Source organism: Balaenoptera borealis, assembly GCF_965194805.1.
Source record: "Balaenoptera borealis genome assembly, chromosome: 4".
Classification (NCBI taxonomy): Eukaryota; Metazoa; Chordata; class Mammalia; order Artiodactyla; family Balaenopteridae; genus Balaenoptera; species Balaenoptera borealis.
Window position 1 is genome coordinate 38,254,487 of NC_138861.1, and position 22,016 is coordinate 38,276,502.

Below are 22,016 nucleotides of genomic sequence, written 5' to 3' on the forward strand. Positions count from 1 at the left end.
TTTCTCTGATGATTAATGATGTTGAGCATCTTTTCACGTGTCTGGCCATCTGTATGTCTTGTTTGGAAGAATGTCTGTTCAGTTCTTATGCCCATTTTTTAATTGGGTTGTTGGTTTTTTTGATGTTGAGCTGCATGAGCTGCTTGTATATTTTGGAGATTAATCCTTTGTCAGTTGCTTCGTTTGCAGATATTTTCTCCCATTCAGTAGGTTGTCTTTTTGTTTTGTCCATGGTTTCCTTGGTTGTGCAAAAGCTTTCAGGACTACCAGTTTTTGTTGCTCAGGTTTAGGTGTTTCTCCGGACATGTCAGCCATCCTAGTTTTCAACATGCAGTCTTGTCATTACATTGTTTGTCAGCTCTTCTTGTTTTCTCGTGTGATTAGAGAAGGTGGAGGTTGAGAGTGTGTTGTCCTGGATATTCTTGTTCATACTTAAGCACTTCCCCTTACCGCACAACATGTGTGTACACACACACACGTGCATGTCCTTTGCAGCCTCTCTCTGGGTCATGCTGTCCAACTGGTGGGCCATGTATACCTCACTAACACGTACACCTGTTACTATCATTCTGTGCCTCACCAAGTTGTACTAATACTGGGTTCTATGCTAAAACCTGGATTCTAGTTAGTGCTCTCCTTGAACTAGGTGTGTGAAATTGAGCTAGTTGTCCAAAGTTGCACTTTGATTTCCCGACTGTTCAGTGAGGGTGAGACTGTCAGTGATTTTCAGATTGGGTCCTGCAGGGTGTGGTCTCATTGGGGAGCACTCAGTGGGAGATGGGGACCAATGGGGCAGGGTTCTTCATCCTACCTCCACCTGAGCATCTTTGATTATCTTTTCGTTCCACTACTTACTAGTTGTGAGATCTTGGACAAGTTGCTTGACCTGTGTATCTCAGTTTTCTCCTCTGTAAAATGGGCATAATGACAGAACCTGCCTCGTAGAGTTGCGGTGATACTCAAATGAGTCAATAAATGTAAAGTGGTTAGGAGAGTACCTGACATTATCAGGTATGGTAAGCAGCATAATGACCCTCCAAAAGATGTTCCTTCCTAATTCCCTGGAACCTGTGAATGTTATTTTAGGTGGCAAAAGAGACTTAGCAGGTGCAATTAAAGATCTTGAGGCGGTGAGATTATCCTGGGTTATCATGGTGGACCTATTGTAATCATGGTGATCCTTAAAAGAGTAAGAGAAGGAGATGTGATGACAGAAGCAGAGGTCGGAGTGATGTGAGTGGTGGCGGGGCGCCGAGAGCCGAGGAATGTGGGCATCCTCCAGGAGCTGGAAGAGGCAAGGAAATGGATTCTCCCCTAGATCCCCCAGAAGGAATACAGCCCCGAGAGACCCATTTTGGACTTCTGACCTCCAGAAATATAAAATAAATAAATTTGTATTGTTTTAGGTCACTCAGTTTGTGGTAGTTCCTTACAGCAGCAATAGGAAACTAATACAGACATGTTAGCTGTTTTTTCTGTTCTCACTGTAAGTAAGATTTTTCTCTGAACAAAGGGATGGGTAGCCAAAGACAGTTTGAACACCAGGAGGCTGGGTGATCGCCAGCCTGCACTTCTCATCTGGCAGCCTGCTGTGGCAGGTCCTCTCTCTGTACGCAGACCCTCGGCCAGGAAGACTGTCTGTGTTTGCTGAGTGTGTGCAGTGCGGCTGACGTCTGGAATAAGGCGGGGGTGAAGGTTGAGTGGTGGTGTCCAGTGTGGACCTGCCCGTGGAGTCTCTGCCGTGCCCAGGGCACTCCCTTCTTACATGTTCTTCATGATGAGTTGGTCACTTCGATCAGCAGTTATCTGGTTGTCTGTCACGTATCATACTGGGTCTTGAGTCCAGGTTTATGCATTTGTTTTGAGGCATCTGCATCTTTGGGGACTCAGCTTGTGTTCCTTTACCCCGTACATTTGTCAATTCAGGTCAATCTAGTGACTTTAGATGGTGTTTATTCTCTGATTAAGAAGAACTCACTACCCAGCCACTCCGGTTGGGCTGGAATCGGAGAGTTAGGGCCAGGAGGGCCTTGACCTAGCAGTCACAGAGACCGTGCTGGCCCTTGAGCTGCTCCTAGAACAGCTTGTGATGTGGGCTTCAGGCCTCCACTAGCCCAGTAATGCATTTGGGGCTTGGGAGACGTTCGCACCACTTTAAAAATCTATCAAGTGAGTTATTTTCTTGCTTTTTTGACTGGTACAGAGAGGCCGGAGTGCTACTCTTGTACATAGCGCTGCTGCCAGTTCTGTAAATCTGGAAACCATGAAGGAAAATGAGAAGCCAGTCCACAGTGCTGGAGGAATTTTGTTTCACTTCCAAGTTCCTTGGATTAACATCAGCATTATTTCCTTGGTATGAATCTGACGTGAAAGATATTAAGTTCTTAAGAGTCTGTACCCTGTTCTTCTCTAAATAAAACACAGAAGAATTTGGGGACTTGTTTTGATGGGCACGATGGGGAGCAGAGCTTCCCCTGGCAGAGCCTTTGCATATTTGATAATCTAGTGATTTGGGTCTCACCATGCCGAGGAATGTGAGCTTCTAAGTGCAATTTTGCCTATTTGGAAAAAGAGTTTAGAATGCAATATGGTTGGTGAAGAATCCTGAGCTTCGCATTTAGTGAGTGAGAAAGGTACATTTATTTGCTGTTTCATTTTTCTTTTCGAGCCCAGAATTAGAGAGCGTGCCACGTTTCCTCAGGTATACCACTTAGTGCTTTGATGGGGCCGAAAGCCGCAGGAGAGAGTTACAGCCTTATTCGCAGGGCCGGGCTTGTAACTTCAGGGGCTCTCATGTACCCAGAAGGCTGTTTAGCAGTGAAGTAGACCAACCCGATTAGAGAGGTTTCCCACCCTTCTTAGTGCCTGTATGCGTCTAAAAGTTCATGATCCTCACTGAAGACTGTTCATAGGTGGCTGTGCTGTAAGAAAGAATTTTCTCATTTGTCAAACCATGAAGGGTGACCAGGGGCAACTCCGGCCAGTGTCCGGAGGTTCTCCGAACCTGGATTTAAACTGTGGTTGGATCTCTCCACGTGGTGTGCTGCTTCTCAAACTCAGCAGGTCTCAAATACAACTGCTCACCTCTCAAGCTGCTCCTAACCCTGGGAAGAGTTTCAGTGCCTGTGTTTTTCTCTCCCATTGGTCTGCAGATCGAAGACTTAAAAGTCTTACTCTGGGAGACTCTGAAGTGGCAAGTTTATTTGAAAGTGTGCAGATCACTTCAATTCTTTTAAGTTAGCTGTGGCATTTTGTGCACACGCAGGCTTGGCATTATCCATCAATATATGCCAGCCTTGTGTGGAGAAAAGGGAACCCTCCTGCACTGTTGGTGGGAGTGTAAATTGATACAGCCACTATGGAGAACAGTATGGAGGTTCCTTAAAAAAACTAAAAATAGAACTACCATAGGACCCAGCAATCCCACTACTGGGCATATACCCTGAGAAAACCGTAATTCAAAGAGAGTCATGTACCACAATGTTCACTGCAGCACTATTTACAATAGCCAGGACATGGAAGCAACCTAAGTGTCCATCGACAGATGAATGGATAAAGAAGATGTGGCACATACATACAATGGAATATTACTCAGCCATAAAAAGGAACGAAATTGAGTTCTTTGTAATGAGGTGGATGAACCTAGGATCTGTCATACAGTGAAGTAAGTCAGAAAGAGAAAAACAAATACTGTATGCTTAATGCACATATATGGAATCTAAAAAAATGGTACTGATAAACCTAGTGGCAGGGCAGGAATAAAGACGTAGACGTAGAGAATGGACTTGAGGACACAGCGGGGGAAAGGGAAGCTTGGACGAAGTGAGAGACTAGCATTGACATATACACACTACCAAATGTAAAATGGATGGCTAGTGGGAAGCAGTCGCATACCACAGGGAGATCAGCTCGGTGCTTTGTGACCACTTAGAGAGGTGGGATAGGGAGGGTGGGAGGGAGACGCACGAGGGAGGGGATAGGGGGATATATGTATACTTATAGCTGATTCACTTTGTTGTACAGCAGAAACTAACACAACGTTGTAAAGCAATTATACTCCCATAAAGATATTAAAAAAATATATATATATATGCCAGCCTTGAAGGTGTTTCAGGAGAGCATGTTAATTTACAGTGTTCAGGAATTAGCATGCAGGAGAGGATTGGGGGCATGGAGGCACATATACGTGAATTTTTCATTTAGAGTTCTGCATTCGAGCCATTAAGATAATAGTTGAGATCTGTGCATGGGCCCTGGGAATAATGTTAAATCTCCTGAAAGTCAGAATGATGTGATGCAAAGGACGTTGGTAGAAGTTTGAGAAACCAAGGAGTTGATCCTTTGCCTCCAGGACATAATACCAGCAGTCTAAAGAGGTCTGTGACCTTGATCAAGTCACTAATCTATTGCTGAATCTACTTAACCCATTTGTAAAATAAGGTAACATCAACACCTACCCTGCAGACTGGTTATAAGGAATAAATGAAATAATTTCTGTAAGTCCATTAGCATAGAGTAGGCACTGAATAAAGGCAGTCCTATCTAATGGGCCCTTCACCATCTTCCCCTAGTAGAGGAGTGCTGCCAGCCTTTGTAACTTAGACTGTTTGAGTTTCATGTGTGATGATAAACCATTATCTTTTGCACAAAGCATCTTTGTGCTTTTTTAATGGACTGTACTAAATTTAGTAAACTGTCTTATGATTTTATGTTATGTTTGGAAGGCAGAAGATATCTATAAAAGTATAAACTACATGAGAGAATAAATTTAAAATGTACTACATAAGGAACAGGTGATAAATTTATGATTTTTAAATGGAACTGGAGTTTGGTGTGGTCCAATTTTTAAACAGTAAAAATTTTGCATAATGAATTCTAATAACACCAGAAAAGTCAACAGAGAGAAAAAATGATTATATTCCAAAATAAAGACCTGATGTAACTACAGTACCTAGCACAGAGGTAAGAGAGAAAAGCATGCTGTTTACCTAGGGAGAAATATATCATATTAGCTGTGCAAACAAACCCAAATTCAGTCTACTGTTATAAACATTTTCAACTAATGAGATTAGGAATTACGGAATACGTGTTGAAAAACAGATGCATTTAAATTTTAGCTTTCTGGAGAGTATCCTGCCCTGACCATAAGAAAGCATGGTCTTTAAGATATCCTTTGACCTGGTAATTTTTTAAAAAATAAATTTATTTATTTAATTTATTTTTTATGTATCTATTTTTGGCTGCATTGGGTCTTAGTTGCTGCGTGCAGGCTTTCTCTAGTTGCAGTGAGCGGGGGCTACTCTTCGTTGTGGTGTGCAGGCTTCTCATTGTGGTGGCTTCTCTTGTTGCGGAGCACAGGCTCTAGCCACGTGGGCTTCAGTAGTTGTGACACGCAGTCTCAGTATTTGTGGCTCGTGGGCTCTAGAGCGCAGGCTCAGTAGTTGTGGCACACAGGCTTAGTGTCTCCGCGGTATGTGGGATCTTCCTGGACCAGGGCTCGAACCCGTGTCCCCTGCATTGGCAGGTGGATTCTTAACCACTGCACCACCAGGGAAGTCCCTGATCTGGTAATTTTTGATAAAATACTCAAAGGAAATGGCTCCAGAGGGGAAAAATAGAATTTATACCAGTATTTATAGTTATATGTATATAATAAACACATTTGTATATTATTTATATATAATATCTAATATTTATAAATAAGTACATATAGACATACACATATAAACACACATACACACATATATACACGTACACACAAACAGAACCAATTACATGCCCCTTTTGAGAACTGGCAGAGCAAACATTAGCAAAATGGAATAAAGTTATTAGAAATGATAATAAGCCCACACGCTTAATATTTGGAAAGGGCTGCATGAAATAAATTCAAAAAGAAAAAGCCTGTGTGGTCTTTGTTTCAGAGATGCAGGGAAGCACGAGGCTGTCGGCTGCTGTCTCAGGGGCTGGATATTCTGCAGCAGAATAGATAACCTGGAGGAAATACGGACTAAATAAGGCAGTTTCAGGTGATCAGTGCTAGGAAGAAGATTAAGCACCATGGAATCGAGAAGAATTTAGGGCAGAGGGGTGATGCTCTTTGGGGATGATGGTATGAGGGGGCGGGTTCTGTGAAGGAGCCAGCCAGGTGAAGGGGGGGCCGGGGAAGGAGCACTTCCAGGGGTGCAACAGCACTTTGAAGCCTGTCAGTGTCCTTCTGGAATGAGTTGGGCATGTGAACCAAGAGCAAGCCAGTGTGGCCAGATCGTAGGGGATAATGGTAGGTTTCCTGGATTACAACAGAATAGTTAACTTGGGAGTGACCCCAATAGCCAGGCTTTACTTTTTTATGGTTAAAAAATTTTTATTGTTTAGTCGTGAAATTATGGTGAAAGTACAGAAGTATATGAACCAAGCGTATGTTTTAAAGAGGAATGATAAAGCAAGTATCCGTAGACTCACCACTAGGTTATGAACTAAAATACCCTTAATCCCCTTGTAGCTGTCTGACTGTCCCCCTTCCTTGCTTCCAGTGGTAAACATCGTGTGACTTTTGAGATAATGACTTACTTGCTGTTCTGTAGTTTTGTGACCTATATGTGCAATCCAAACATAGGGTTTAGTGTAACTTGCTTTGAACTTTATATGAAAGAGCCATACTGTGTGTATTCTTTCATGACTTGCTTCTTTCTCTCCAAATTGTGAGGTTAACCTGAGTTGATACATACATTTATTGTTATTTTTACTTTATAATGTATGAATATAGTATAATTTAGTCATTTGTTGGTTGTTGATTGGTATTTGCTTTTCCAGTGTTTGGCTATTGCTGTGGTCAGTTCTGCTGTAGAAAGTACATGTCTGTACGTACACGTGTGCAAAAGTTTATCTTGGGAATTTACCTAGAAGGTCAATTTGGAGTTGTAGGATATCATCAAACTTACTAGAAAATGCCAAAGTATTTAAAAGGGAATTATACCAGTTTTTACCCTCGCTGGCAGTATATGAGAATTTTTGTTGCTCGACATACGCCAGCTCTTGAGGTTGCCAGACTTAATTAATTTTTGCCAATCTTATGAGTGTATTGAGGTATGTTGAGGTTTTCTTTTCACTTTTATAATCACTAATGAGTTTTGAGCACCGTTTCATGTGGTTTTGGGCCATTTGGATTTCCTTTACTTCCTTCTGTGAAGGGCCTTTTCAGGTGTTTTGCCTCATTTTTTATTGGCCTTTCTGCCTTACCTCAGTGATTCATAGCTGTTATTTGTACCTTGGGGTGTGTGCTTTTCTTCACTCTTTTTATGTCTTTAAAATTTTAATGCAGTCAGATTTTTTGATCTTTCTATATTAGTCTATTTATTGCTTTGTAACAAATCACCCCCACCTCTAGTGACCTAAACAGCAGCCATTTATTTATTTCAGTTTGGACTCAGCTCACTGGGCAGTATGGTCTCATCTGGACTGCCTCCTGCATGGCGGGAAGCTCTGCTTCTGAGGGTGGGATGTCTGACCGATGGGGCAATAGGTAGGGGGCCTGGGCGACATGTCTTTCATCACCCAGCAGGCTAGTGTGGGCTTGATCACGTGGACGCCAGAGGCTTCCAAGGGAGTGGAGCGTGGCTGTGCAAAGGTTCTAGAGCTAGAGGCTCCGAATTAGCACAGTGTCACTTCCACCACGTTCTTTGGCCGCAAGACCAGCCCGGATTCAAGGGGTGGGAAAATAGACGCTACCTTTTACCCGAGGAGTTGCAGAGTCCCATTGAAAAGAGAAGCTCCTACAAAGGAGGGGTGGAGAATTCAGACCACGCTTGCAATCCATCACATTTTACATTATGGTTTTGCTTTTCTTCTCTACTCCAAGGGTAAGAAATGACAATCCTGTATCATCTTCTAAAAGGTTTCTGGTTTAGCTTTGGAAGAATGAAGTTTCAAAAACTGTGACAGTGGAGGATGTTGCTAATGGGGGAAGATATGCGTGTGTCCGGGCAGGGAGTCTAGGGGAAATCTCTGTACCTTGTGCCCAGCTTTGCTGTGAACCTAAAACTACTCCAGAATAGAGTCTGTTAGGAAAAATTAAAACATGAAACCAGACCACGACAGCAGCTGAAAGAGCTGGTGAGCATGATTAGAAAGTTTAAGAAGTGAGAGGAAGCGGCTTGTCGAGGAGGGCATTGGGGAACCATTGTACTTAATGATTGGAGGTCAAGAGTTGGTTAAAAAAAAAAAAAAAGAGCATTTTCCAATGTAAAAATAATTTTTTGCTTTCATGCCTTGTCTGTTAGCTATAATACAACGACTAAAAAAGGGAAGATTGCTGCTCCTACTATCTTACCAACTTATTCAAAACAGCCCTCAGCATTTATACTGTGTGCTTCGCTTTTGTTCATATTTATTTTTTTGCGTGAATACTGTTATCAGCAATTATGGATTGTGTTTTGTTCTTTTCAGCTTTTCAGTTTGCTTGACGTGAAGGTTTACTTTAACACAATCTGTCAGTATTCACTGTAGTGAGCCAGGATCCACACAGGGTGCAGGAGTCGGGGAGCAGCTTCTTTGAAAGTGCTTTAGACCAGAGGCAGAATTGTACCCTGGTGAGGGCATGGGTTTTGGACAAATGGCTCTGGAATAGACCAGACCTTTGCTGATGTAGTACCTGTGTGACTTTGTGCCAGTTATCTAACATCTCGGAGCTTTGGCACTCCATGGTAAAATAGAGATAATCTTTATCTTATATATCTCTCAAGAGTATTGAGTGAAGTTAAAAATACACCTATTCTCTAGCATGGTACATGGCCCATAAAATAACTGTTAGCCTGTTGTAGAAGTAGGGTTTTCCACTATTTTCTATGACTTGACAATAAAAAGAAAAAAAAAATGAGGACCTGTAGGTCTTTTGCAGAATGAATTCTTTCTGCCACTTACGCGTGGCCTTTGGTTTCCCTTCCTGCTGCTGTTTTCTATGAACACTCTTTGAATCCTCTGGCTTTCTCTGGCTGGAGTTGGACCATCAGTTAAGGGCATCTGGTTCGCTGACTTTGAGCTTTGAGACCCTTAATATTTGAGACCCTGGCAGCCAGCTGGATCTCATCCAGCCCTGGGAGATACTATCAGGTGTGTGTGCTCCTAATCATAGCCAGAACTTTTGCGCCCGGGAAGTTCTGACCTGAGTGAGTAGAGAAAGGGAAAGTGCTTCCGGGAACAATATATATATTTTCTCCCGCACCTGCTCCATCCCAGAGCATTAGCATAGAAGACAAGCCACCAGAGAGTGCCCAGGTGGGATGATGGGCCCCTTGGCCGAGGAGTTGGGTTGTGTCTCCTCACAGCTCACGTGGAGGAGAGCTCTACAGCTCTGCCATCTGAGGAGGAATCAATTCCTGCTAAGCCTTGACCTGAAACAAGGACCCAAGTAATCACTCCATCTTTCTTCCCAGGTCTTTCGGCAGCCCAGCGGAAGTTTGCTCATTCACTCAGAGACTTCAAATTTGAGTTTATCGGCGATGCAGAGACTGATGATGAACGCTGCATAGGTGCGTAAAGACCGGGTTTTGGTTGGCTTTCCTTTGCTTTGGCCATGAAATAATCATTCCTTTCTTCTTACAGATGCTTCGTTACGTGAATTTTCTAATTTTTTGAAGAATCTGGAAGAACAGAGAGAAATTATGGTGAGTGGTGGGGTGTAAAATAACGAGTCCATCTTTAAGTGGGGGGGGAAATCTGGGTTTAGAAGCTGGTTCTGGTAGAAGTTTTGGTGCATTTGTCCGTGGATGAATAGTGCACAGTAATGGAAAGATCCCCGGATGAGGTTTGGGGAGCCTGGATTTCTAGTTCCCCAGTGGTGCCGACCATGGTGACGATCTTGGATAAGTTGCTGGACCTCTAGACCAAGGCCCTGTGTCTTCATCTGTAAAATACTGCGTTGAAGTATATCAATGCTTTCTAGATTTTTGTTATCCCTGGAGCAGTTGCATTTAAATCGAGTCTCATGCAGAATCTTAATATGTTAAGAAGACGAAAGCAGAAAATCTTATGGAGAGGACAGCAGGGCACAGTTGGAGCTTGCCTCAGTCTTCTGTGGATTTCTAGGCTGTGTGGAGAGGAAGAGAGCTCGAACCTGGAAGTCTTTAAAATCCCACTTTGCCTTGAGATACATGATCACAGTAGTAGCTAATAATAGCTACCCTCTGTTGAGTGCTCTCCATGTGCCGGATGCTAAGCTGAGTGCATTGAGTAGATCTTATTTAACATGAGTTTTGAGGGTATTGAATAATATTTACCCACCTTTCTTAAAACTTTGTATTTCTCTCCTGATACTCATTCATTCAACAAAGATTTACAGCAGAATCGCCATTGGATTATGACACCCTATCTATTTTTCACCAGTTTTTTCAGGTTTAAAAAAAAATGCCCATCTATTTTTTCTATGTTCTTGAGAATGAGTACTACCTAGAATTATGTTGAAGTGTACGTGTATGAGGGGGTTCAGATGTGGTGGTAATAATATTGACTATGGCAGCTAAGATAATTAACCTTTACTCTGTGCCTGGTACTGGTCTAAGCTGTTTACCTACGATTAAGTCATTTAATTCTCACATCAGCCTTATGAAATAGACTCTGTGATTGCCCCCTAATTGACAAATGCAGAAATGGAGGTGCAGCACCTTGCCCAGGATCGCATGGCGGCTGAGGGGTAGAGCCCGGTCAGGCCACAGCCAGACACCCTGGACCACCTGCCAGCATGGCCAGCTTCCTAGATGTTGCTGCAATCTGGCTGGTGGCTGGTGGGGATTTCTAGCTGGTAGAATTGGAGTAGGAGAAGAAGTAGGAGGAAAGCACTGATTTTTGACTTAAGCATGACAGAGACCTATGGCCTCTAAAAGCTCTAGTGTAATTCGCACTGCACCTTAAATTCTGAGATGATTTGTGCCTATTGTAAATACCGAAGCGGGCACGTGAAGGTACTGTGCTCCCACTAGGTTTTTTCTGGCACAAACTGACATACGTAACCATTATTCATGTGTTCCTGTAGTCACAGATTTTTCAGCTGTTCAGAGCAGTCTAAATGTGAGAGTGGATAACACCAGTGCCATGAAGTCACCCTTCTGTTGCATGAAGTGGGTGTGGACGTGTGGGTGGTAAAAGTGTTCTTAGTTTATGTTAATAGTATCAACTTTCTGTTCTCAATCCTCTTTGATATTCAGTTGTATCTTCCTGGGATCCTGAGCATTCAGCAAATATGTATTTGATCTCCTTTTACGTTTCAGTTACTGTTTAGAATCTGAGCACATAGCCGCAAACAAAGCAAAGCTCCTGCCCTTATGGAGGTTACATTTTGGAAAGGGGAGGTGATAAATGAACAAATATATAACACATTGTCAAATAGCAATAAGTGCTATAAAATGAAATTGAGGGGATTCCGTGGTGGTCCAGTGGTTTGGACTCTGGGCTGTCACTGCCGAGGGCCCAAGTTCAATTCCTGATCCGGCAGCTAAGAGCCCACAAGCCATGTGGCATGGCCAAAAAAAAAAAAAATAGAAATTGAGAAGAGCAAGGAGCCAGGGCACCATTACATCGAGTGGCGAGGGAAGGAAGGCCTTTCCAGTGGAGAACTATGAAGGCATCCTGGTATCCGGGGGAAGAGAGTTTCAGGCAGTGTGGTGCTGGAGTTTAGCTCTACAGAAACAGAGTGATACTCTATAGTTGGCCCTCTGTATCCACGGATTCTGCATCTGCAGATCAAAAATATTTGAAGGGCTTCCCTGGTGGCGCAGTGGTTGAGAGTCTGCCTGCTAATGCAGGGGACACGGGTTCGCACCCTGGTCTGGGAGGATCCCACATGCCGCGGAGCAACTGGGCCCGTGAGCCACAACTGCTGAGCCTGCGCGTCTGGAGCCTGTGCTCCGCAACGGGAGAGGCCACGATAGTGAGAGGCCCGCGCACCGCGATGAAGAGTGGCCCCCGCTTGCCGCAGCTGGAGGGAGCCCTAGCACAGAGGTGAAGACCCAGCATAGCAATCAATCAATCAATCAATAAATCTTTAAAAAAAAAAAAAAAATTTGAAAAAAATTCCAGAAAGTTCCAAAAAGCAAAACTTGAATTTACCACGTGCTGACAACTCTTTACCTAGCATTTACATTGTGTTCACAACTATTTACATAGTATTTTCATTGTACAGGCATACCTTGTTTTTTTGTTTTGTTTTTAGTTTTTTAAACACGACTTATTTATTTTTGGCTGTGTTGGGTCTTCGTTGCTGCGCGCGGGCTTTCTCTGGTTGCGGTGAGCAGGGGGCTACTCTTGGTCGCGGTGCGCGGGCTTCTCATTGTGGTGGCTTCTCTTGTTGCGGAGCACGGGCTCTAGGCGCATGGGCTTCAGTAGTTGTGGCTCGCGGGCTCTAGAGTGCGGGCTCAGTAGTTGTGGCGCACGGGCTTAGTTGCTCTGCGACATGTGGGATCTTCCCGGACCAGGGCTCGAACCTATGTCCCCTGCATTGGCAGGCGGATTCTTAACCACTGCGCCACCAGGGAAGCCCCCATACCTTGTTTTATTGCACTTTGCTTTATTGCGCTTCACAGATGCTGTGTTTTTCATATATTGAAGGTTTGTGGCAACCCTGTGTCAAGCAAGTCTTCAAGCACCATTTTTCCAATAGCATTTGCTCACTTTTTTGTCTTTGTCACATTTTGGTAGTTCTTGTTATAGTTCAAACTTTCTCATTATTATTATTATATTTGTTATGGTGGTCTGTGATCAGTGATCTTTAACGTTACTATGGCAAAGAAATCACAACTCACTGAAGGCTCAGATGATGGTTTGCATTTTTAGCAATAAAGTATTTTTTTAAATTAAGGTATGTACGTTGTTTTTTAAAGACATAATGCTATTATTGCATGCTTAATGAATCACAGCATAGTGAAAACATAACTTGTATATACTGGGAAATCACAAAATACGTGTGACTAGCTTTACTGCGACATTCGCATTATTGCCGTGATCTGGAATTGAACCTGCAATATCTCTGAGGTCTGTCTGCCTGTATTACATATTGTAAATCATCTAGAGATGATTTAAAGTATATAGGAGGGTGTGCATAGGTTATACGCAAATACCATGCCATTTTATATAAGGGACTTAAGCATCCTTGGATTTTGGTGTCCATGGGGATCCTGGAACAGTCCCCACTGGATACTGAGGGACGACTGTATTTCCTTTTTTTGTTCCTCGAGATGAGTTGGCTGGAATGTGGTCTTAGCTCCAGGCTGTCTGATAAAGAAAGCATGGTTCTCAGAGCTGTTGTTAACTGACGTATTGATTTAATCTTCAGCTGTGATGGGGGTTGATGGGGTCTCTGTCTTAGGCAGAATGAGGGTGACAGGGCTGGGTTTCCAGTGCTGGGTAGAAGTAGGAATAGGATGTTGTCTGTATAAGGCCACGAACCTCAGAAAGGAATGGGACAGCATGTTACAACCCATTTGTGGGAATGGCAGTTCCTGCTGGATAGCAGGAAACTATCCAAAGGCAGAAAGCAGTGGAGGGCAGTTACTACCAACCACAGAATTAACAGGACACCTAATGCTTTTAAAAAAATTATTAGTTTAACTTTTTAGTTTGGAAAATCTTGAGCATGCGCAAACAAAAAGGAAAATATAATTAAACTACATGTGCTCAGTATTCGCCTTTGATAACCATTGCCACACAACCAGTCTCGTTTCTCCTGTACTCCACTACCCTACCCTCATTGTTTTGACAGAAAGCCCAGTATTACATAGTTTCATCCATAAATACTTCAGTATGTAACTCTCAAAGATAACTCTCTTTATGAACCAAAATATACTTGTCACACCTAAAAACAAATAATAATAATTCCTTGAGATTACAAAGAATTAGACCATATTCATTTTTTTCCCCTGATATTCATTTACATTTTGTTTCCTCCCCATACCTGTGTCCCGTAACAGTTGGTTTGAATCTGGATCCAAATACGTTGCATTTGACTGATAAGTTTCTAAGTCCCATTTAATCTATAGGTTTTTCTTTCTCCCTTTTCCCCTTGACAGGAATTCCTGATATTCTTCCATTCATTTTAAAAGACCTTTAAAATAGCACTCTTCCTGAGTTATCATTGAGTTATAATAATAAAATGAATAATAACGAAAGTGAAAAAAAAAAGGCATTTAACCCATATTGACGTTATTTGGGTGTTTCTGTCTAATCTTGGTAGTCAGTGATCACTTTTTTTTTTTTAAAACCATGAAAATTGCGTGGCATCATTATGGCTACTTTTGGTTCATTAAATAGCTTTGAACACTTAGTAGACAACAAATCTTTGATGATTTCCTCCACACCAGCCTGAAACTTTTTTTTTGTGGCTGCATTGGGTCTTCGTTGCTGCGCGCGGGCTTTCTCTATTTGCCGCGAGCGGAGGCTTCTCTTCGTTGAGGTGCGCGGACTTCTCATTGCGGTGGCTTCTCTTTGTTGAGGAGAACAGGCTCTAGGCACGCGGGCTTCAGTAGTTATGGTCCACGGGCTCAGTAGTTGTGGCACACGGGCTCAGTAGTTGTGGCTCACGGGCTCTAGAGTGTAGGCTCAGTAGTTGTGGTGCATGGGCTTAGTTGCTCCGCGGCATGTGGGCTCTTCCCGGACCAGGGCTCGAACCCGTGTCCCCTGCATTGGCAGGCGGATCCTTAACCACTGCGCCACCAGGGAAGTCCCCAGCCTGAAACTTTTGCATAAGAAAAGATAGCTCCCTCAAGAAGTGTCCATTGTGGCCCTGGAGAGTAACTGGTAAAAAGTGAATTAAAATATGTTATACTAAGTGCTGAACCAAAGTATAGGGTGTGGTTGCCTGGAGAGGGGAGCAGCTAAGCCTGTGCTGGTTGGGAAAGGCTTTGTGAAAGAAGCAGTATTTGAACTGGAGTTTTGTGGGGCAGAGACGTGGCTTGTGGGGGGGGGTCTTTGTATAGTTTAACAAGCTCATACCCACCAACACAGGGACAAGGAGATAAGGAAGGCCTTTCAGGAGCTAAAGTGGATGCCAGTGCTTTCTGAGAACTTTGAAAAACTCATGTTTTCCTTAAAATTGTCACAGGGTAGCAGCATGTTAAAAGCCACATATTAAAAAAGGCATGCAAAATGATAGCTGTAAAACAGAGGTAGAAATATTCTAAGATTGGTTCTAAGAGTTTAACAAAGTCTTTGTGGTCACTTAATCTTTAAAAGTGATTAGTCAGCGGGCACATGAAAATATGCTCACCATCACTAATTATTAGAGAAATGCAAATCAAAACTACAGTGAGGTACCACCTCACACTAGTCAGAATGGCCATCATTCAGAAGTTTACAAATAACAAATGCTGGAGAGGATGTGGAGAAAAGGAACACTCCTACACTCTTGGTGGGAATGTAAGTTGGTGCAGCCACTATGGAGAACAGTGTGGAGGTTCCTCAAAAAAGTAGAGTTACCATATGATCCGGCAATCCCGCTCCTGAGCATATATCCAGGCAAAACTATAATTCAAAAAGATACATGCACCCCTATATTCATAGCAGCACTATTTACAATAGCTAAGGCATGGAAGCAACGTATCCAGATGAATGGATAAAGAAGATGTGGTATATGTATGTGTGTACACACACACACACACACACACACACACACACACACACACACACACACTATGGAATATTACTCAGCCATAAAAAAGAATGAAATCATGCCATTTGCAGCAACATGGATGGAATGAGAGATTATCATAATAAGTGAAGTAAGTCAGAAAGAGAAAGACAAATACCATATGATGTCACTTATATTTGGAATCTAGAATGTGACACAGGACTTCCCTGGTGGTCCAGTGGTTAGTACTCTGCACTTCCACTGCAAGGGGCACGGGTTCAGTCCCTGGTTGGGGAACTAAGATCCCGCAAGCCACGCAAACAGAAGCAGACTCACGGACAGAGAGAACAGAATTGTGGTTGCTGGGGCGGGTTGCGGGGATGGGGGAGGAATGGACCGGGAGTTTGGGGTTAGCAGATGTAAACTATTATATATAGAATGGATAAACAACAAGGTCCTACTGTATAGCACAGGGGACTATATTCAGTTATCCTGAGATAAACCATTATGGGAAAGAATATAAAAATGAATGTATATGTATGTATAACTGAATCACTTTGCTGTACCGCAGAAATCAGCAAAACATTGTAAATCAACTCTACTTCAATTTAAAAAAGGTGATTAGTATTTCCCAAAGTCCTAAATTAAATGATGGTGCAGCATAATAATTAGACATTTATAATTAAGGCTGAGTCATTAAAATATTAAAAAATTTCTATAATCTGTGTTTTAGAAGGCAAAGATCAATGCCAAATATTTTTTTAAAAAGCTTTCCATCTCCTGAATAAATGTTAAAATGTAGGACTTTGGGCTTTAAGATATAAAGACATGAGTCTGGAAGCTCAACAGTCAGGAAGATGCGCTTGTTTGTTGGTTTTGAGCCACTGGGTGTATACGGTCACGTGCCTCCTCTCTACCTCAGTAGGCTAGATAGTTCAGCAAACACTGTGCCAAGCACTGTGCCAAGTGCCATCAAGACAAAGGCATCGTTCCTCCCCTTGAGTGGCGGGCTGTCTGTTGGGGAGATTGCTGAGAGCGTGCATTGTGGTAACAGTTATTGGGGAATTCGGGGAAGGCGCTTTGGAGACATCATTTCTGGTCTGAGTTGACACATCAGAGTTAGCCAGGGAAGGAAAGATGGAAGTGAAGCCCCAGTTTCTTCCTTAAGGGAAAACGGATTGAATTTGAGAATGAAGAAGGACTGTGTTTGCATATCACTGCCCTGCCGCCCCCCACTAGTGTCCAGCTCTGTAGCTGTTAAAATGAAGTGTTGCAAAGTAGAGAGAAGGCCAGTCTAGGAAGTCAGTGGTTCCCTCCATGCAGGAAAGTCAAATTTCTATGAATGGTTGTGCTGTGTCCTTGAAAAGGCCAATATTGCCTTTTTCAGGACAGTGTTTTCAAGCAAGTAGTTTTTCCTGATAATATTGCCAGCCTAGAGGTGGAGAGCCGGGTACCGTTAGTGGCCAGGGTGGCTGTGTCGCTTCCGTGCATGTCCTCCAAGGAAAGTCCTGTGCGGTGTTTCCCTGCCAGAATTCCGGACATGTTCTCCCTGGCGTGGCAGGACATGCTGTACTTATCTGAGGTGGGCAGCTGTCCAGGAATTTAAGGACTTTTAAAATAGTGCCGTCATGTTCATGATGTTCTTTTGAAAGCCCTTCATGTTGCATTTACTTCTCTTCATGCATCCTGTCATCCTGCCTTTCAGTTTTTGTCTGTTGCTGAAACGTGACTCTCAGTGTCTGAAGGTTCTGGCACATCAGGGCATTTGCGTGAGACCCCGCGGTGGAGGGAAGCTTGGGGGAGGAGGGGACGCCGGGAGAGAGGAGGGAGAGCTCGCTGCCTGATGGTCCACAAAAGGTGCTTCCTCCTCATCCAGAAGGAGCTGGGGGCGACTGAGCTGGCCAGCAGACACGGGGGGCATCTTGTCTCCCAGCTGCATCCTTCTCCCCCTTGAGCAGGAAGACTCTGTGTGTACAGACTTTTTTTTGTTTTTTGTTTTGATGTGGACCATTTTTTTAAAAAAATAAATTTATTTATTTATTTATTATTTACTTTTGGCTGTGTTGGGTCTTCGTTGCTGTGCGTGGGATTTCCCTAGTTGTGGTGGGCTACTCTTCGTTGGGGTGCACGGGCCTCTCATTTCGGTGGCTTCTCCTGTTGCAGAGCACGGGCTCCAGGCATGTGGGCCTCAGTAGTTGCAGCATGCGGGCTCAGTAGTTGTGGCACTTGGGCTTAGTTGCTCCGTGGCATGTGGGATCCTCCCGGACCAGGGATCGAACCCATGTCCCCTGCATTGGCAGGTGGATTCCCAACCACTGCGCCACCAGGGAAGCCCCATGTATACAGACTCTTTTGGCTTTTGAGACCTATTTCTTTCTTTCTTTTTTTTTTTCTTCCCCATGTTTTTCCCCACAACGGATTTCACTCTTGTGAAAACACTGGGCCAGGGAACACTTGCTGGGTGATTGGCCTTGAGCTTCCGTCCCGATAAAGAAGGCACTAGGCTTCTGAATCCCGAAGGCTTTTGTTAATACAGTAAGTTCCCTACATATGAACCGAGTTCCGTTCTGAGAGCGTGTTCGTAAGTCTAACAAAGTTAGCCTAGGTACCCAACTAATATCATTGGCTATATAGTACTGTACTGTAATAGTAATTACAGTATTACTGTACTGTAATACTTTTCACATAAATAATACATAAAAAACAAACACAAAAAATAAAACATTTTTAATCTTACAGTACAGTACCTTGAAAAGTACAGTAGTACAGTACAACAGCTGGCATCCAGGGGTTAGCGTGGAGTGAACAGGCAATAAGAGTTACTGACTGGAGGAGGGAGAGGCGGTGGGAGATGGTAGAGCTGAAGGATTGTCAGCAATAGGAGATGGAGGGCAAGCTGCAATTTCACTCACACCTGACGATGGTGGAATGCACGTTCGCATCTTTGAAAGTTTGAAACTTGAAGGTTCGTATGTAGGGGACTTAACTGTAGTTTAGATGCTTCCAGGCAAGACACGGTGGGTGTTTCTTCAACCCTCGTCTGATTTGCTTCACTCCTTTCTCATTCTTTCATTTTCTCAAGGATCTTAAAGAAGCATTTGGTTAAGTGATTTCTATATCTTTTGGGGGTTTTGACACTGATTTTTGTTTCAAACTTTCTCTGACTCTTTTAAAATTTCAAAAGTCCTTCATGGTGTTATTAAAATAATATTTGTTGGTTACAATGAACTAAATATCTTTTATCTCTGGGGAGGAATTTTTATGATATTCTCTCTTTAGGACACCCTAGGGCAGTGGTTCTCAAAGCAGCATCACGTGGGAACTTGCTAGAAATGCAAATTCTTGGGCCCCACCCCAGACCTACTGAATCAGGAACTCTGGTTTGGGGCCCATCAGGCTGTGTTTTAATAAGCCCTCCAGGTTATCGTGCCACCTGCTGACAGCAGAACCACTGGCCTAGGGTGCAAGTGAAATCTCCACTGGCTTTCGTCGTAGTCTTGTAGCTAGATCTGTCTGAAAGTTGGAAACACTATAAATTGCTTTTCGATGACTTTATGCTTCCCAGGATGTTAAAGTAGTCTTCAAGACCCTAAGCTTTTACTTGTCGTTTCCAAAGGATTTTGGACTATATTAGTTTATTATAAAGGAACAGGTTTCTGCTGTTTGGAATTTTAGCGTGCCTTAATTTGTGTTGAGCCTTGCTTACGAGTTCCTGTAGTGTGATAAGTATCTAAGGTATTACATGCCATTGGAAAGATTGTGCCTTTAATGTTATCTAATTATATGGTATATCAAACCTACTTTAATCAGTTCTTTTACAGATAAAGTGACATTTTTTTTACGCAGAATTCTCTTGGCAGGCACATTCAGCTGGGAAAGAATATCCCTTGAACTTACGAAAACATTTCTCAGTTTAGTTTAAAAACTGTCAGTGTTCTAAATTTTTTTTAAAACTTTTTTTTTTTTTTTTTGGCTGCGTGCAGCTTGTGGGATATTAGTTCCCTGACCAGGGATCAAACCCGGGCCCACAGCAGTGAGAGCGTGGTGTCCTAACCACTGGACCACCAGGGAATTCCCCCTGTCAGTGATGGAAACTCATGAAGAACTTTTCTCCTTGGAACTGACCTTTCCAATTTGACAACACTCTTTTTCTTGTAAATTCATTATAATTCGGTCAGGTGCAGATGTCATGGTGAAACCTGTTCTTCAGGAATGCACCTTTTGAGAGTTGGATCTGTTTCTGACCTAGAATCCTCTAGAGGTTACACTCAGGACTAACTCACATCAGACTTCTAACATGAGTGCACGTGTCACAGGCAGGAGGCCTGGACTCCTTGCTGACCCTTGTCATGTGAGGCCTTGCCTCCTGACTCAGTGTCCTCGCCATTGGTGACTCACTGTCATCTGTGGCCTCGCAGCTTTGTCATCGGCACATGTTGCTTCCCTACTGAAACTTACGTTTCCTGTGTTTCAGCTCCTTGGGCTTCTGGGGAATCAGCTAGCTCTTGCCATAAACCCCGTTAATACTGACGTGAAAGAGTAAAAGCAGGCGTGGGCTCCTGCTGTTTACTCCCCCACCTCCAACAGGGGGCACCAGAACGTGACCAGCCCGCTCAGTCAGCTCTCTCATCCAGAGGACTGGTTCCCTTAGTGGGAATTAGTTCAGCTGCATCCACAGTTTCATGAGGAAAATATTTTCATTCAGATCCTGTCGTGAAGTACTCAAAGGTATGGCCTAGGCTCCTAAAACAAAGAGCTGAGGGGGAACTTAGGGAAACTTAGATTTAACCCCTTAAATGAAAAAAAAAAAAGGTGGGGGGGAAGAGGAACAGTGAGGTGGAGGGATTTGATTTACATCACAAAATAAGTTGGTGACAGAGATGAAAAGAATCTTTCTCCTATCTCCTGGTCCTTGCCTTTAGCTCCTCGAGATTTAATACCCTCCCCTCCACCTTCGAATGTGGGTGAGGTAGATGTGTATCCCCCAGGCAGCAGTCAGGAGGAAACGTGAATTTGGTTGTTAATTCTCCTGGCCTGTTTGGACAGCTGTAGCCTCTCACTATTTCAATCAACAAACCACTTAAGGACCGTTGAAGGAAGAAATATGAACCCTGATGGTGGATGGAAGACCTGCCATTGAGACCTTCTGGATGGGTCAAGGAAGTGCCAGTATTAGTACCTAAAGAGTGGGTGCCATCATCTTGGAAGAAAATCCCAGATACCATAGTGGAGCACCCCTTAAAGAAACGATGCAGCTCCAAGATTCTTGATGGCACAGAGGAAAAAATGTGTGGGGAAAACCAGATATTGGTGACTGAGCTGAAAAGTGATTTGGAAGAGTTGGACTCTGAAAAAGCTTTAGAAATATCTGAAATATATTTTGCTTATTGTCTTTTTAAAAATGTGTACACAAGAGGGATATGTGATAAAAATATATCTAACTGCCCAAAGAGCTTTTTCAGTAAATATAAAAGCTCTTAGAGTTAAGATAGTAAATGAAGATATCATCATCAGCATTTTTTTTTTTAATAGTATGTACAAATATGGAGTGTCTTAGTATTAGTGGCATGTTAGATTTAATGAAACACAGTACTGCAGTGGTGATGGGAATTGTTAGAGGTCCAGGGGGAGGACTAGTGGCCATGATAGTGTAGTGGAAAGAATATGGATTTTGGAAGCAGTGGCAGCCATGAGGCACCCCCAGATCTCCCGCTTCAGGGAGTGGAATCGACCATTGGGCCCAGCTGCTGTAAGGTTCCCTCGCTGCTTTAGTGTGAAGGTCATGGTTCCCAAGTCTTTCCCCAGCCAGTGAGTGAGCACAGCAGGGGTACTAAAGCAGGCTCATTCCTGGGGACTCTGGCGTCCTCTGACAGGCAGCCTTGGCTCGAGGAGTCCCTGATGGTCTGGTCAGACTTTTTCTAGAAACGCACTGCAGTCTAACATGCGTCGACCCCACCTTCCTTCTTCCACTGTCTCCTTCCCCTGGGGCCAGACCTGCATTGCTTGGCTCTTCCAGCCTCCCCTGGCTCCCTCTCCCTTTTCTCTCATAGACGTTTCCCCTAATAATTTTGTTGTATTTTGAACCCTGTCTTGGTGTCTGCTTTTTAGAGGACCTGGTCTAATCCAGACATAGACTGTTGTGAAGGAGAGAGAACGTGTCCATACAGGAGACCCAACGTGGGCCTTCAGGGTGACTCTTATCACCAGCAGCAGGAAATGTTGCATTGATTCGGAAATGCTGTTCTTTATATTATCTAAATTTGTGAGAGAATCCCACTTCGTTCATAAAACAGATATGTTTGAGTGCCCATTATGAGCTGGGCAGTGTTCTAGCACCTGAGGATACAGTGAGGACTCAGGCCCTTTTCCAGGATGAGGTGCTTAGCTCTTGGCTGCAAAGCAAACGAGC

At 43.4% G+C, this 22,016-nt stretch overlaps 1 protein-coding gene across 8 annotated transcripts in view; it reads left to right on the plus strand.

Moving 5' to 3' along the window:
* The window catches only part of ARHGAP10 (Rho GTPase activating protein 10), a 335,488-nt gene that overhangs the window by 75,100 nt on the left and 238,372 nt on the right, over nucleotides 1–22,016 (plus strand). For all 8 annotated transcript variants that reach the window (XR_014243606.1, XR_014243607.1, XM_082388998.1 and 5 more), the window contains exons 2-3: nucleotides 9,429–9,524; nucleotides 9,598–9,659. Coding sequence is in view for 6 of the 8 variants with exons in the window: in XM_082388998.1 (XP_082245124.1) it covers nucleotides 9,429–9,524; nucleotides 9,598–9,659 (158 nt within the window). In the remaining 2 variants the exon portion in view is untranslated. The remainder of the gene's footprint in view (nucleotides 1–9,428; nucleotides 9,525–9,597; nucleotides 9,660–22,016) is intronic.